The 17,413-nt window shown below is 29.2% G+C and overlaps 2 protein-coding genes across 2 annotated transcripts; one reads left to right on the forward strand and one right to left on the reverse strand.

Annotated features, from left to right (window-relative positions):
* Window positions 1-3: 3 nt before the first annotated feature.
* Window positions 4-16,161, reverse strand: LOC126840450 (tripeptidyl-peptidase 2). The gene is made up of 21 exons (XM_050576197.1): window positions 15,818-16,161; window positions 15,618-15,746; window positions 15,369-15,548; window positions 15,045-15,202; window positions 14,580-14,749; window positions 14,239-14,482; window positions 13,756-13,886; window positions 13,459-13,692; window positions 13,267-13,397; window positions 12,784-12,964; window positions 6,116-6,272; window positions 5,757-5,935; window positions 5,534-5,685; window positions 3,134-3,351; window positions 2,699-2,933; window positions 1,866-2,113; window positions 1,716-1,797; window positions 1,492-1,633; window positions 810-1,080; window positions 520-712; window positions 4-453 (listed from the first exon to the last, which is right to left on the reverse strand). The coding sequence occupies exons 1-21, from the start codon at window positions 15,980-15,982 to the stop codon at window positions 229-231; spliced, it is 3,825 nt and encodes a 1,274-aa protein (XP_050432154.1). The 5' UTR covers window positions 15,983-16,161; the 3' UTR covers window positions 4-228.
* On the forward strand, window positions 8,423-13,142 carry LOC126840451 (probable RNA-binding protein 46). The gene is made up of 7 exons (XM_050576198.1): window positions 8,423-8,614; window positions 10,485-10,597; window positions 10,883-11,059; window positions 11,147-11,377; window positions 11,448-11,903; window positions 11,981-12,158; window positions 12,498-13,142. Exons 2-7 carry the CDS (start codon window positions 10,544-10,546, stop codon window positions 12,593-12,595), a joined length of 1,194 nt encoding a protein of 397 aa, XP_050432155.1. The 5' UTR covers window positions 8,423-8,614; window positions 10,485-10,543; the 3' UTR covers window positions 12,596-13,142.
* Window positions 16,162-17,413: the final 1,252 nt, after the last annotated feature.

The raw sequence follows: 17,413 nt of genomic DNA on the forward strand, positions 1-17,413 counted from the left end.
ACATAATAAAACTAAAAATGTTAGTAATAACTGCAGTATTGGGGGAAAAAATGTGTATTTAAAAATTGAATAATTCCAAAAAAATATTAATAACACAAAAATGTTTTACAATTATTGTGGTTTTTTTTTCTTTAACACAGTCATATTAATACGAAATATAATAATAAGTAAGTCGAGGCTTACAAAAATAAAAAAAACAAGTTAAACCATTGTTAAAATTTGCTAGAGTCAAAATGGACGATACGCTTTTGGGTAATGCACGATGAGAGCACTTGAAATTGCATCGACTAAGTGTTTAGACCGATTTTCACCAAACTGCTCTTTTACAGCCCACAGCAAACACTGTTCGATTTCTTTAATGTTCTTATCGTCCAACATCTTCAAAAGTATTTTCATAACGCGCCCATAGTGTTTGTAAACAGCTCCGTGCCACAAATTAAAGTAATTGAAACTCTACAACAAACAAACCACAAAAATATTGTAAACACAATTAAAACATAAATATTTAATAATTTAAACCTTTAAATCGGAATCCGGTGAAATGAACCGAGTGACTTGAAGCCAAATGTCGTCAATGGCTTCTAAGCTGATATCTTCTAACGTTTGTTTACTTTCCACCAACTGCTTGTTATCGGCATAATATAATTGACATAGTGCTGTTCCTTTGCGACAGAGCGCCTCGACCAAATTGTTTTTCAGTTTATCATTGGCCCTGAAATTTACGAATTTAACAAATTGTATATTTATACAATATTATTACATATTTTTATATTTGTAGCTTAAAACTTTCTTTAAATGTTTTCTCTTACGTTTTAAATTTAAAGGCTTCAGTTCTTTGGTCAGATTTTATTCCATAGTATGCCAGAAGTTCGTTCTGGTTAACAATGGATAAAACCCGGTCTGCTGCCGAGACTATAAGGTTTAACTTATCACAATCTAAATCTTTGGCAGAACAGTTCGGAAACTTTCGTTTGTCATCGGGCTCGATACATTGAATCCACGAAGTGTGTACAGATGAGTTTTTATCTCCAAATTTCTTAGCTAGACTATCGTATAAACTAATTGACTCAGGACCATATTCTGTCAAAAAAAATATATTAAAAAATATTTAATAATGGTTAAAGTTCAATTCTTAAATCTAACATTTTGAATACTTATTAATGAAAAACAAATATATTTATTTGTAATAAATAACCAAAGTTGAGTAAAATTTGAACTAGATAATAAATATTTAATAAATTGATAGACAATAGATAATTTTATTTGTGAATAACATTATTCATATCACAATGAATAAAATATAAGTAGTTTATTCATTAGATTCATAAAAAACCATCTTGGATGATTTCAGATTATTAATTTAAAATAAAAATAATAATCTATTACTTTATCACTTTAAGTACTTATACTGCGTTCACGTAATAAACTTCATCACTTCATCTAGATAAAAATAATATTCAAACAATGCCCAACTACAGAAATAACACATACCGAATTTGGTTAACCAATTTGCTTTTACATCACAAACGGCTTCTTTAAACTCTTCTAATTTTGACTTGTTTTCATCGATTGGTTTTGGTCCCGGTTTTGATTTTATCGTATCCGTAATTACGTATTTAACAGTATAGTAATCCTTTAAATCCCATATATTTTAGTAAGTAAAATATATATTTTTTATCAGAATAATTATTTTTTATTATATTATGAATACATACTACTTTTTTTCCATTTTCATCTTTGACGAAAACAATATTACCATTTAGACATTGTCCGGCAGTCAACTTTAATGAAACTAATCTGAAATTATAAAACATTTATGATAAAGTTCTGAAAGTAAAATGATAAATACTATTCGGCCACCATACTTTTCGTTGGGAATACATCCAAAGTACAGCGGTACCAAATCATTACTGGGAGTCATCACAAATGTTGAGCACTTCTTCCCAAAAATAGATGCTTGATAATGATTACTGTATACATCTAATGTTAACGAATTCTGCAGTTTTTGTACTAATAGGATTTGTAGCTCGGAAATTTTATCCAAAAGTTCTTTACGTTCATGTCGTACATGCATTTTTATGTTATATTCTCCTTTATCTAGTTTATACACATGCTAGAAATTTACAAAATCATATTACTTAAGGATTATTGAGGAAAACTACTTCATGACCCAGAGGCAAAATTTTTGTTATTGGGAAAATATAAAATTAGGGACTCAGCTCTGCACACCTTCTTCTTTTATACATTATACAAAATGTATTCCTTTATATTATTTATAACATACACATTAAAAACATTATTTTTAATTTTTATTAAAATTTGATTTTTTTTAACCTTGAAAATGTAAAATGTAATAAATATTAAAATAAATATAAAAAGTGTAAATCCTGTATTTTACAAACCTATAAATATACATTCTATATATTGTTATATTTAGTTATTCTTTTCTCTTTCGACTAAAGAGAAATATATAAATTAGTTTTTATTGATAGGTGTTACAATTGATTGGGTCATTGCATATATTTTTTGCATGTGTTGAGTAGCGAACAGTGTAATACTATACAGTATTATAAATAAATATAAAAAAGCATACCAAAAAAGGCTTATGAGAAATGGGCTACGAGAATTTTGCCAGTATTCCGGTAGGCCTATTCGCCTATGGCATGATCTATTAAAAAGAAACTTTCAAGTGACTTACTCGACTAGAATAGGCATCACCAGAAGTGATATACTGTTTGTTAGCATCGAAAATCATCCATAATTGAGATTCGTACTCGCATTCGTACAAGAGATCACCGAACAATCCACAGGTCACATAAACGTCAGTAGCTTTTATCAATGAGAATGTATAAGACAAATTCAGCTGATAGATTGGTCTTTGAGGTGGAATGATATCACGTAAAGACAGAACGGTTATTTTTCCCTCGGTCGGCCTAGAAAATGTTTAAAACGAGCTCACATTAGTTAAATTTATTACTAAATTACAATTTATTAAAATAACTCATTATTACAACCAATTCCTATAAATTTTCATTCAGAACAACAGTTTAACTAAAAAGAAAATCTTTAATTTTTCTATTGGAAAAAAACTATTGAATAATTTACATGATATATAATAGACAAATTTGTTTACTTAAGAACAGTAGAGAGGTGTTTCAATGAAATTGACGGTTGGATTTCTTCATTTCTTAAGCCTGGCCTCAACATTAATGATTGAAGTCCCATTCCGTGGTACAACGTCAAACTTCTGGCTAAAGGAACAACACCTCGGAAATTCAATTTGTACGTGAGATTCATATTTGAAGAACTCGACCAATACTTTGCCAATACAAACTCCAGCACAACATCTTCCTAAAAAACAAAAAATGCCTGTTACATAGATTTCTTTTTTAATGAAAAAATAAGATTATTTTATTCGATATCTTCCTAAAGGTATAAAATGTATAGAAATGTATAGAAAAAATCAAAACAAATATTTTATCGAATTTAGACTTAAGCTGCATAAGCTTATTTAAGAGGGGGGAGGCTAACAGCTTTATTATAGGTTATTAACTAATTTTTTGGGATACAAAAATACAATATTCATTGTCTTGACAGAATATGTATGTAGGTATTAATGACATGGTTATATAATAAATTAATCTAATATACGTTCTAAGTTTATAAATTAAAAATTTAAACCAATAGGATACCTATGTATAGTTATTTCTTGATGCTCGGTTGCACAATGTAAGTTTAGGGGAGGGGGCAAAGCCTCCAACGTCAAGTTTTCGGGTAAAAAACAACAGAAATTTCCCCTCCCAAAAAAACCAAAAATTTATCATAAGCTTTAACACCTTGAATGGATGGAGGTTTTTTCTTAATTACGTTTCCTTAGATGGGAAATTTCTACAAAAAGCGAACGCAAATAGCGTCCACGATCGACCATAAAAAACAAAATACATTTGAAATTAGCAACTCGGTATTACACTGTTGTCTATTATACTTTTATGCCATAAATTGTGCTAAATTAATAATTTTTAATTAACTAAAAATAAATTAAAATTTTAATTAGGATTAAGCAAAGTATGGTGACAATGTAAATTAAATTATTTTAGTATAGGAAATCCTACAATGTTCTGTGTACATTTAAAATTCTCATAGTTAAAAGCATTCTATTAAAATTATAAACCGTTAATTATTTTATTACCATTTGCCTTTTCGGTTTACCCTATTGGCTATTCCTGTTACAATATTGTAATGCTATATTAATTTATTATGAGTTTATATTTTTGCCACGATATATTTTTATTCAATATTTCATAAATCTGCAGTGTACACTTTCAAGGGCAGATATTTTCAGTTTTGTAATCTAATTGTCGGTTGTCGTTTTCATCGATAACGTTGGCCATTGGGTGCTTATGTTTTTTATTTTAAAAACTGTACTCTGTACCCTACCGGCCTGTCATCCAACTGAACTCGAATAACAAAAACAAATAGAATCCGGTTTTGTGGTCGTCTCAATAAATTGTGTGTGAGGGACAAAGTAAAAAGATATTTCTATTTTTAAATTTTTTTTTTCTGCCGGTCGTTCGCTTGTATACCGATGATGGTTGTATTGTTATTATTTTTTTTTTTTTATTATATTACCATCACGTGGAAATATCATAACTCTTACGATATCAAGGACCTTATTGTGCGACGACGAATTGACCCGTAAATTATAAAATGTCGTTATCCATAACGAACACAATAAAGGTAGCATTATGTGTTCGTATTAATCGATTGAAACGCAATATCATAAAATCTCATATCGATACGGAGTGATAATTATACGGAAATGCAGTTAATAAATTTTTCCACTACATAAAAAATATTCCAAATAGTTTAAACGCATTATCTTTACTTCCGATACGTTTCGAGTGTTCAAGAAAGCAATTTCGCTAAAATCTTAAGCGCCCTCCTTATCCATGTAACATATTTAAATGGAATTTTAAAAAATATATATTTGTTGGGAAATAATAAAGGAACGATTTGTCGTTTTGTTTTCCAGTGTGGTGTTCAGTCACTAATTTAAAAAAAATGTCCTGTGATTATCGATTTTAAACGGTTTAGACTTCCGCCATATTAATATTAACAATAATGATTTGTTTGCTTCAGTTCAATTATAAAATATCATTACAGAAAGCTACAAAAATGGGCATTCAAACATTTTTAATTTATCGATTACAAATTTCAATCTAATAATGTTGTTTGTAATTTTAAATTGCACTGTTTTAAATTAGGTAACTGTTATCATAACAAACACTACAAAATATGTGTGTATATTTGAATTATCCAAATACATTTTATTTTCGAATTATCTTATTTATTTGTTTGAAGAAAATGTTCGACCAAATATTGTTTTTGTTTCAACAATTCATAAAAGTTATTCTATTAATATTGTTCTAGTTGCTATTCGTTACTCTTTAAAAATACATTTTGGAGATAAATGCTAAGTTATTTCAGTTTTTTTCAATAATATTATTTTCTAATAGCAATGTTCGAATCATACCTCAACGATAAATTGGGCCTGGAAGTCGTTGGATTTCATGTTGAACATTTTATAGCACTCCCTTGCCTTGCACGATTTTTGAGGCAACAGTTGAACGGCATGCATCCAGAAATTGGCGCTGGTGTCGACATTTGAGTTTTTCACGTGCACAGCTTAGAATAAAACAAAAAAAAATAGTAAGCGGATCGATTGTGTTTCTTTTGGAATATAACCGAACACTTACAGGCCCAAGTGACGTCTCTGGGCACTAAGATAAAATGCCTCTTTATGGTGCCCACTTCGAATGGAACATTTTCAAAAAGCATTTCTCCTGAACGATCTGGCACTGTGGGACGAACCACGGTCACTTCAAAAGTAAACACCGGACCTTTACGTGTATTATTAGTGTCGTAAGCCCTTACTCTGAAAATAACCACAATACATTAGAGTCAAGCCAGCTCACAAAGTTACATCGTGTCAATATTCTGTTGACATAAAAAAAACCCTTAGGGGTTTGTTTTATTGGATTATGTAACTGAGTTATTTTTGCCTACTGAATATATTGTGCTTTTTTTTGTAATTTATTTATGTTATTGGTCTCACGTGGATGTGTGAACTCCGTCGGGCAATCCGCTGGGAGTGACTTTAACGCTGAAGTTTCGTGACATGTACATTAGTTCCAAGTGCGTGGGGACTTGTACCCAAGGAGCGTCGCACACCAAACATAAACTTATTTGGAAGTTGATTTTTTTCTGAGCGTCTAAAAACCATGTCCAATTAAGTATTAATAATACGATTTTTTAATAATTCCAAATATAAAATTAGAGAATAAATTCGTTTTAGTACCATTCCAGTAATTTTTTTCTACAAAATGAACAAATCTTATTTGACATGATGCATTAATAAAAGGGGAAAAATATATATTACTAATTATATACTATACAATTTATATATTATTTTATTTAATATATTTTTTTTTAATCAATAGTATTTTTTTATGTTTACACGAGTAACTATTAATTTGGTATCTTTCATCTCAATAAGATATTAAAACAATATTTAATAACATCACAAAGTCAACAAGTAATAATTGCCATAATATATTTTGCGCGTTAAATAAAATTTGTCACGCTACGGTAGAATATGAACTATTAACTCAATATTGAGCAATATTAAATTTCTAGTACGTGATGGGTTTTCTACCTGCCTCGCGGCCTGCCTATTCATATCTAACGAGATTAAGGCTAAAAAACCAAAGTGCAACATCAGTTGTACAAAAATAAATAATATAGAAAATCCAAAAATCATTATTACGTTTGTCTATGGACGTTTTCGCCAATAGAATCAGCGGTACTTATTTAATTATAACTTTTATGGTCCAAAGGTCAATCGTGCCCCAAAAGAAATTCTAGGAAATTCGTCTGAACTAGTAATTTTTTCTAACCACTATTCAATAACACTACTTGTTGTTTCGCCAAAGTCCTGGAAACCCCTATGTCGAACTTAGTTCGACGAACTATAAAATTTGGACACATAAATAATAACGACAATTGACCATTCCATAAATTATGATATTTTCAATAAGTAATAACCAAAGCACGTCCAAAAATAAATGAATTGCTAATCAGAATAAAAAAAATATACTTATGTGCATCAACTAATAAAAGCAATTCTTATTTAAATAATGCGTGGAATCATAAACTTAATTAGGGAAATTATTATATTAGCGTTTATTTTACTTAACTTTTTCCCTTTGTTTTATTAATAAAATAATTTGAATTTGATTATTTTGAATTATTGTGAGGACCAACAGATTTAAGTACAAATATATTATGTATATTCTCATATTGTTGTTTCTTAATATCTTTTCAAGTTTTTTAAATTTATTAGTAAAATATAAAAATCTAAATACTTGGTTTTGATTTATTTTTAAATTTAAAGCAAATGTTTTAATTTTGTATACATATTCGTAAATTTGATCTAAAATCAAGATTAATAAATAATAAATTAAATTGTATCTAAAATCAAAATTAGTAAGAATTTAACATGTCTGGATATAACGGTTTTTGTGAAAATTTGAATTTATATGGTCTCGTTCCTACTTATCATAGTATACATTTTTCGTAAAAATTCAGAAAACAGAAGTTTTATCTTTATATCGTTTAAAAAAAAATGATTCACTTATTTTTAGTTAAAATCGCATAATATATAATCACTATTTTTCATGCATAATCGTTCATTTTCGGTGAATAAATACATGTAATGATAATAAATTAGACTAGGTATAACCAGGGGCTTTTTTTCCGCCTATCCATATCGGAAGTACACTTAAACACAATAAAACACTATTTTCGAATGAACATCAAACGTTAACTGGGATAAACAAAAACAAAAAATCAATTGGGTAGATATCGTGTTTTTTTTTTGTTAAGTGCACAAAAATTCAAATCTTAAATTTAAATTTGTCGAATATACATATGCTGTTGCTATTCAGTTGTTTAATTTTAATCGTTAATCAAGTTGAAAGCTAATTAAAATTAATTTGACGATTTTAATCGTGCATTGAAAGTATGTATTCGGACTACACGATTACTCTAGTCCTTAGACAGATCCCCGTGGTAACAAATTATATAATATTATTCAATATTATGATTTATGTCTGTAACAGATTCGATATTAAATATTTTTTTAAAAATAAACGACATGACGGGACGGGTTAGGGTGGTCCGCGCGCGATTCACGCACCTGCGGCTTTTGTGGTGTCTGTAATCTGTATAAACTGCCAAACTGGAAATAAATAAAACAATTATTGGCCCCTGCGACGCTTCACCCCCCCTGATCAAAATGTGATATTCCTAGAAAAATGTTATCGGCCGTGCACGAGCCACGCCGGCCGTCGGGTCGAGGTACATGATACGTCTTGTCGCCGTGGTCTGAGAAGTGTGACCTATGTCATATTGTGTGTAGCTGCACTCGGTAGACGTTATTAATGTTTTGGCTTTAGTCGACGCTGGTCGCAGAAGATCGTTGTATCGAATTAACGCGAAAACACTATAGCCGAATCTCCTCCACCACCAGTAGACATTAATAATTTCATTATAAGTAAGTTATTGCATTATTTGTGTTTTTGTTTCTTCACTATCCGATTTAATTTTGAATATCGTTATTCAACATAACTTTACGAATCAAATTTTTCCCTTTAAAAAATAAATTAAATTTTGTAAAAATGTAATAAAGAAGATAATAATAATTATTTATTCTTTTTTTTTTTTTCATAATAGCCAACTGTATACATTTTAATATTGTAAATATTAAAAGCTATATATTAATACCAATAATGTGTTAAAAATTTGTTTTTTCTTAGCGCCGTTGATTAATTATTATAATAAAAAGTCACAAGTGTTCGTCCGTTTACTACAATGAAACCCACAATGATTTTTTAAACATACTTTTTTTATAACATTTTTTTTTCGGATTCTCTGCATAGTATATCACAATTAAATCGGTACAGTATTTTTGTTACTTTAAGCCGGGTCCACACTAGGAAACATTGTGCGCGCACTTGAAATCAAAAAATGCGCGTTCACGGTCCCTTTTAAGATATTTATTATCGTTTTAAATACGTCATTCCTCGTTGTATTCTCTTCTGATTGCATATTTAACATGATCATTTTTTACTTTATTATTTAACAATATATATTATACACATGTACATGTGCATATAGACATCGTGAGCGTTATAAAGTTATATACGATTGTAAAATTTAATCCGGGTCGTCTTAATAACTTATTTTTTGTATAACTATTTCTCTTACAAGATAGATCTAATTTTAATTATAATACCCCTAACTAGTCTATCCTGTCTTATAATGCGAAAGATCAAGACGTTTATATAGTTTTTAACAAAACCTGCTTTTAAGTCCATTAATGAATAATAATAATTTTAATCCTACTTTTATTATTTATGAGTAATTTCGTGCGAATTTATTTTTCTAGATATCATTTATTTTTATTTTCAACAAAATTTGATACGATTTAGGTATAATTTTTTTTTTAATTTAAACGAAAGGGTTGCCTTGCACAACACCAGTTTTCATTTTTGGTTGGGTTTTAAAAAAATACACAATTTTGATTTTATCTAATAATTTTATTTATGCGTAATGTTATTAAAAAAGATACCTAGTTTGAACTTTAAACCTCGGTAATTCGGAAGATTTTTTTTTTAACTGAAAAACCTCATTTGACTTATCTTGTGTTGCTATTATTTTCTTACGGCCTATCATAATATATGATGGAATGTATACACATTATAGAATATAAATATTTATCATAAAATAATTTTGTTGATGAGAAGGTTTATATTTAGGTAGTGTTAATTTCCGATTATTCAATTATTGTTAGATAATAGGTAGTACCTACTTTTGTATTTCAACAGATTTATTAAATTATCTTCAGATATATTAATTGGTTCCTTCACCTTATTTATGATTTCCTGATATGTATTGTTATCTGTTATTATTCCAAAAAAAAACTAATAATAAACAACCAGTTTATGTTGTTGATATAAGTAAAATTTCAGAAGTTGATTATGTCTGATAATTTTTGAATAATTTTCACTAACAAAATTAGTTTTTTTTTTATTATAAAAAGTTTTTACACACTTCTATGTATAATAAATTTGTAAACAAATTAATGAAAATTATTTATTAAATTATTTGAACTCAAAATTGTTTAATAGTGCAAATTTATTATTATTATTTCGAACAAAAATTAATGAAACAAGAAAAACAAATTAAAGTATTTAAAAGCGCTATGAATTCAAATGCTTAAATATTTTGCAAGGTATTTCAATACACTTGGGTTTCTCGAATATAATTAAGGGCTGCATTTGGTCTTTTAAAAGAAACTATTACTTTTTATTCAAGTATTTTAAATCAATAAATTTACTAATAACTATTTTGTATTTTTTCAGTAGGAGGGTAAGACAAATAATAAACACATCTGTCTACGAATTAAGTACAGATTAGAAACATGGATTTAAGATACATGACTCAACAAGATTGTGCATACAATGATTATTACATGGTTTGTATTCTTTAAATAATCATCATTAACAATTTTAAATACTTGTTTATTTAATATCATTTTATTAGTGATTTAACTAAAAAAAAACGATTTGCTAAACATTTTTTTAAAAAAACTATCAGGAAAAAGGTGGTTCATTAAAAATAATTTAAGGGTGATTGGAAAGAGGTTTTTTCTGTCTGTTCACCTAATGTGTAATATAGGAATTAATTAATATTTCTGTTCTAATATAACAATTTATTATTTATTGATGTGATAAATAATTGTATTATCATGTGTATATAGCTGCCAGATTCTCCATATCCGCTGTCACCTTATACTCAATCATCGTACATGTCAAGTACACTGTCACCTTATTCATCACTTTCTTCACCGTACACAACCTCAATTATATCTCAATCTCAGGACATGACACTCAACAACAATGTTTTCAAATTTCCAGATCCACGAGAATCTTATATTGTTAGTAGTGTTTATTTCAATTTAAAGTATTTTTTAAATAATTACAAATATAATTGTTATGCAACTTATTTTGTATAATAATTTCAGCCAACTCGCAAGGATATTATCAGACTAACAATTGCGAATGCTAAAAGTATTGCTGAAATAGAAGAGTTCGGTCAATATTTGATTTCTTCGGACAATAGGCATGTGTTCCAAAACAACGGTCAAAAAACATTATTGCCAACTGTGAAAGAAGAACCAAAACGGGGTAGTGAATTATACGTGGCTTTGCCAAAATCCTGTTTGGAAGGATTTTTATATGCGATATTCTCTCAAGTATATTTTATTAGCAAATTTTTCGTTATGATGTTTACTAATAAAAAATACATGTTTTATATTATTTTAGTTTGGAGAGATTCACCAGATTCGCCTAATGATGCATTTTACGGGTTCTAATCGTGGCTATGGATATGTTATGATGAACAATCCTGTTCAAGCGGAGGAAGCTCTTGTAAAGCTAAACGAATTTCGTTTGCCCGGTATAAAAAGTCAGTTATCGGTCAACATGTCTACCGATAACAGAACGCTATTTGCTCGGTCTATACCAAAGGACTTGACAGAGGAACAGTTACAAATGGAATTTGAAAACAGAGTTGAAGGTGTAAAGAAAGTTCGAGTGTTTAATGATGAACATGACCCCACCCAAAATAGGGAATTCTGTTTTGTTATATTTAAGGACCATCGAAGTGCTGCATTGGCTCGACGATCGATGGCAGAAAATCCACTATTTCTAGATGGAGCATCAATTACAATTCAGTGGGCGTCCAGTGAACCGGTATTTAGTCATTCAGTCTTATCACGAGTAAGTTATTCTTATTAGTAAAAAAAAAAAAATTAAATTCAAATGCACTTAAATGAAAATAAACATTATTTTTTCAGATGAAAAAATTACATGTTAAAAACATGAACGCTCGAACGACGGAAGCAGATTTAATTAATTATCTAGTTAAATATGTTGACAGAGAAAATATATCATTTATCAGGAAAAAAAACACTTGTGCTCGAATAGAGTTCACTAGACACGAGTATGCTGATCTCGTACGGAAAAGCCTTGACGGTAAGCACATAGTTACATTATACTTTTTTGTTTAATAAGTTTTTCATTGGATAGAGAAAATAATGTAACATTTTTTTTTAAAAATTATGCACATGTAATATGACTAGATAAGATAAACCATTTATCATAAAACAAAAAAGGAAGCCTTTTTTCTTACATGAAAATAAAAAGTTATAACATCTAACAAACGTAACCTTTCAAAATTAGGATTTCGACCAAAAATAATTTATTTGTAACATGGTTGTGCAAAATTTGCCTAAAACTCAACATGGATAAAAATATATATATTTTATTTTATGCAATTTTCCTATTATTTAATATAATTGTTTACTCATTTAGGTGAAAAAATTCATGGAGTCAAACTCGTTGTCATGTGGGACAAACTCGAAGGAGCCAAATATGAAAAAAATACATCAAAAGGATATCAATGGACCTGAGATAATTTGAATCAAACTTGTAAATAATTATATTTATAAATATTAGGCTCGATAAAATTGACTCCACCTTTTCTTTATACTTTATAGTTAATAGTTAAAACTATATTTGTTCATTATTTTTAATATTATTATGAAATCTATGTTAACAATATTAAATTAATGTGCATCACATCTAAAATATTACTTACCAACTTCGGTTTCATTTAAAAATATGGGTTCCACATTTACAGAATGCTCGGTTGTTATGTTTTCTATTGCGTTCCTCATGTGAATTCCTTTTTTGCCCTCGGCTCCGCAAGATACTATAAATTTAACATATGATTCTTGTTCTTCATAATTTCCACATAAATACTCGAACGACTTTTCAACCTAAAATTGAATACCGCATATAGTATTATATAAAACAATTTTTTTTCAACTACAAAATTAGAAATAGTAAACTACTTGTAATTATTATCAAAATATTTTATTATATTTGTAAGATGTAGTGTAACATGATCATTAATATATAAAAGTTATTGTTATCACCTAATAATATATTTAAGATTCCATAAAAACCCATTTATTTAATGATAATTAAAGTGTATATATTTATTTTTTTGTTTACATAACGGTGTATTATACTTGTAATAATAAAGATGTTATGGATGTGAATACAGAATTTTATTTACTTTTAATAGTCCATGCCCTTGAGAGAAATAATCTACTTTGTCTTGATATTGTGCAGTATTTTCTAATGCTCTTTTTATAAAATACGGACATGTTTCGATTTCTTTACTCTTAAGTCCAGAAATTAGAAGAGCTGAAAATAGTTGATTATAAATGACACATTGTCAAAACTAAAAAAAAAGATCATCACTTACCCACTGAGCCAGTTACATGAGGACAAGCCATACTAGTTCCACTCATTAGTTGAGTACCTCTTAACAAATAACCTGGAACAGAAGCAATTGCGCCTCCAGGTGCACAAACGCTCACACCTCGGCCACCATCGATAGTGGGACCCCTGGACGACCACGTATAGGTAGACCCAGGTAGTTTATTCAACAGCGAATAATCTGCAGCCATCATTTCTGGTGATACATAAGCTCCAACACCTTAAACAAATAATCGTATATCAAAAAATCAAATAATCATTCATCGGGGGAAATATTTTATACCTATAATTGTTGTTTTGGAAATGTCTGGCGGAGCTCCGATAGTGCACAACGCTGGACCATGATTTCCAGCCGATGCGACCCATGTAACACCGTGCTTATCAACAACCTCATTCATCAAGTCACCAATTCTCCTAAAAAATTCAAAACAAAATTTTTTTTATGGACGTGCGTGAAAATCAATATTTTAGTCCCATTTTACATTTGCACATTATTACACCCGTTTTTCAATTTGGTGTAATAGAATGTAATAATATAACATTTTACATCTAGGAGAAGGATACGGATTGAAACTTGCAGCTAGCTAGTTTCAAATTCATAAGAGGTGTATGAAAGAACCAAGAGTTGGGAGTGACTTACTTAAAATAAACAATCCTATAAAGCTTACAAATTTATTTAAAATATGTAATTGTTGTACTAAAAAATTGCCACCCCTTTTTTCGCAGATTAACAATTTAAAATTAAACAAAATTGAGGCCAGCTTACCCTGCATTAGACCAATTTGAATGTTCTCCATAGCTCATATTAATCACTTCAATGTTGAATTTCTTCCGCAGTTCCATTACTTTAATCATAGCTCTAACTATCGCCGTACCAGTTTCCATAGTTTCTAGACGACTATCGCCTATTGTCAGCGAGACAATTTGAGCTCCAGGCGCTATTCCATTCTTTTCTGGCTCATCGGGATAACATCCAGCCGCAATTGCAGAAACATGGGTCCCATGAGACGCTAAAAGAGTTTATATCACATCATTTTATATCTTAACCCATACATTTAAGCTAATTATAATTTGTATGATAATTTATAGAATACAACTAGTACTTACAACCAAGAGATACAATTTCAAGTAAATTTCCATCATTATATATATTGAACGAATAACTCATACAGTCAGACTCAGTAATGTAATCGTAATTATTCAAAGGGTCTTCACTAAATTCTCCCATGAGTTTACATTGAGCTAAATCACCTTTTTCTGATGTATCTAAACAAGCACTAAAGAAAATATGTATTTTAAAGTTATGTACTTGATTATATTTACAATGCATGATAATACAGGTGATATTCAATAGTGTATAATATTTAAATTTTAGGATCAATTGACCCGTTACAAGAAGTAGTAAGTTTCATTCTTTCCCGTGAAATGTAATACTTTATACATTATATTGGGCCAAATTGTTTGTGGTTCCTAAGATCCTTTCTAAGACTTTTCTAAGATCAACATACTTTTTGGGAAAAACTTTAATATTTTATAACTGACGTCGATACATAAATAAATACAAAAACTTACACCCATTGCTTTCCATTATAAAAAACAACACAATCGTAAACCGGGGTAATAGATTTATATTTCTTCTCTAAATTTTGCAAAGCTTCTACGGTATTATCCAAATCATCTTTGGTTAGTTTTTGGCTTCTCGATAATGGAACTTTAGAACCATCATTTTCCTTAAATACAGATAACATAAAAGAAAGAGTATATAATATAGTAATTATTATTAATATTATATTATTATTATTAGTTAGTATTTATTGTTTTTATAACAAATGAGAGAAAACAATATAGCAAATAATAATATATGACACTTAACATATTAAGTAGAATGTTCCTTACGTTGTTAAATTTAGTTTGTTCAAGTATTGATTTTGATACAAGCGGCTTGTGAGTCGGATCCCAATCTTTTTCCTTTTTTTCTTCCTCGATCCGTTTTTGCACGCCTTTTGTATACAGCTCATAGGCATTTTTGATACCAATATGATATTCTCCACTAGGATTTTTCCAATCGCTCGGAATCTATAAAAGTAGTTTCGCTTTAAAAAAAAATTGTTTATTAAAAGTACAAGTATTGATTTGTTAATTTACAACAAGGGTTCGTCCACTGAGCCCTTTTATTTCTTTGCCCTCGGGTTTAACAACAGTCGATGTATCGACGTCACCAGCACCACTGCAATCGTATCTGGCAATAACTTTTGGTTTTCCCTCACTTGTTACCTATTTAAACATAATTTATGTAAATCATATTATATATTTTAAATTAGTTCCTTAAAATGAAAAAATCTTACCCTAAGACCTGGGGCTCCAGGATCAACGCCAGAGTCAAATACGGCTATTGTAACATCACGACCGTCATAAGTTGGATATTTTGTTAGGAAGTTGGTCACTCCAGTTTCCTTTTTAGGCACCAAAGCCGAAACTGGAAAAGCTTCTGTTCCCAATTCAGCACTCATTTTGAACGGAATTAAGTTGCGCCCAAAACAGGTCCGTAATTTTGGTATTATAACACGGAAAATGGTAAGTACGAAAGATGAAAATAATTATAGTATAATATTATTAGTATTGAAAAGTAGTAACTACTGAAGTCTAAATGATTCTGCAGAAATCAGAATACAAAATTCAAACAAATTCTTGATTATTTCTTATATAGTACAAAATATAGATAAGAATGTATTAACTAATTGTTCTGACCAAAGAGTATGCGTTTATTAAATAATGATTCCAAAGAGTGTCTGTTAAAACATAACACCACCGGCCTCTTGGTCATTTAAAACGGAATGGGTATATTATATTTAGACCATAAATTACGGTTGGTTGTAAAACGTGTAATCTATAATTTTTACCTTTTTAATTTATCGAATAAATCTAGTTAAAACTTATAGGTTTTATTAAATCTAAATTCTATTCTAATCTATTCTGTAATTTTACTAACATCACCGTAACATGAAACAGCTGTTTATTATCCTGCGGTTTTTGTTTATAGCGAAAGCCGAAATTAAAATTAAATATTTAATTCAGTTTTATATTATAATAATGTTAAATCAATTATTATAATTATGTTTTTTTAAAGTCTTATAATATATTTTTAAAGTATAAAATATGTACTAAAACGATTTGAAAAAATTGAAATGTTTTTAATTGCTTAAATTTGTATTGTAAATCATTAACTACTGTCATTAAAATTATAAAATAATTTATTTTGTAAAAATATTTTTGGGTAGAATTTCTTGAATTAAGATCTATGATATTATATTAATTATCAAGTTAATATAAAAAAAAATGTCAATGAGTAGGTATATATAGATATCTATTATTTGACGTTAGAATAACATAATTTTTTATTTATACATACTCATTTCCAAACCACCCATGAGGTAGAGTATTTGGCTCGTTTTTTTTAACGTGGTATCTCCATGTATGATGATGTTTCTAATTATTGTGGTAGAGAAAACTCAATGGTATGTATAGTGGAGGTGTCTTTAGTAGATAAATTAACTTAGGTATAATATCATCAGACGTTCATACAACGGGCATACGATGTCTGTGGGGTAAGCTATTCAGACCGCATATGTACCATATGTACTCGCTGGTCTTATATAGCACATCTCGCACATTCATCATATGCGCTTCTATGAACAGTCGAGACATAAGTACCTAAGTCCACTACTACCCATAACAAATATATGGAAGTAGTTTATGTGACAGAATTAGTGAAAAAGTAAAATTATACGTGAACTAATGTGCGAATTATATTTGATTCCACCATAGTCCGGTCTATAACGTCGAAAGCCAGCCGGACTTAAGCGTCAGTCGTTCGAGATATCCGGATTCTGTGCAAGAGTCAGCTTTTCAGACAATAATTCCTACTACTCTTTTCCGATATC

The sequence above is a fragment of the Adelges cooleyi genome, unplaced genomic scaffold, assembly GCF_023614345.1.
Source record: "Adelges cooleyi isolate 19-005CV unplaced genomic scaffold, UGA_ACOO_1.1 ACOO_flye_CR_arks_rails_tigmint_CR_PRNA_376, whole genome shotgun sequence".
NCBI lineage: Eukaryota > Metazoa > Arthropoda > Insecta > Hemiptera > Adelgidae > Adelges > Adelges cooleyi.

Bases quoted from the DNA above. Each gene is read 5' to 3' on its own strand.
- LOC126840451 (XM_050576198.1), top strand. From the start codon at position 10,544: ATGGATTTAAGATACATGACTCAACAAGATTGTGCATACAATGATTAT. The intron at 10,598-10,882 runs GTTTGTATTCTT...ATGTGTATATAG, and splicing joins CATACAATGATTATTACATG to CTGCCAGATTCTCCATATCC. The intron at 11,904-11,980 runs GTAAGTTATTCT...TTATTTTTTCAG, and splicing joins GTCATTCAGTCTTATCACGA to ATGAAAAAATTACATGTTAA.
- LOC126840450 (XM_050576197.1), bottom strand. From the start codon at position 15,982: ATGAGTGCTGAATTGGGAACAGAAGCTTTTCCAGTTTCGGCTTTGGTG. The intron at 2,114-2,698 runs GTAAGTCACTTG...GTAAATTTCTAG, and splicing joins GTGATGCCTATTCTAGTCGA to CATGTGTATAAACTAGATAA. The intron at 454-519 runs GTTTAAATTATT...TGTTTGTTGTAG, and splicing joins CACCGGATTCCGATTTAAAG to AGTTTCAATTACTTTAATTT.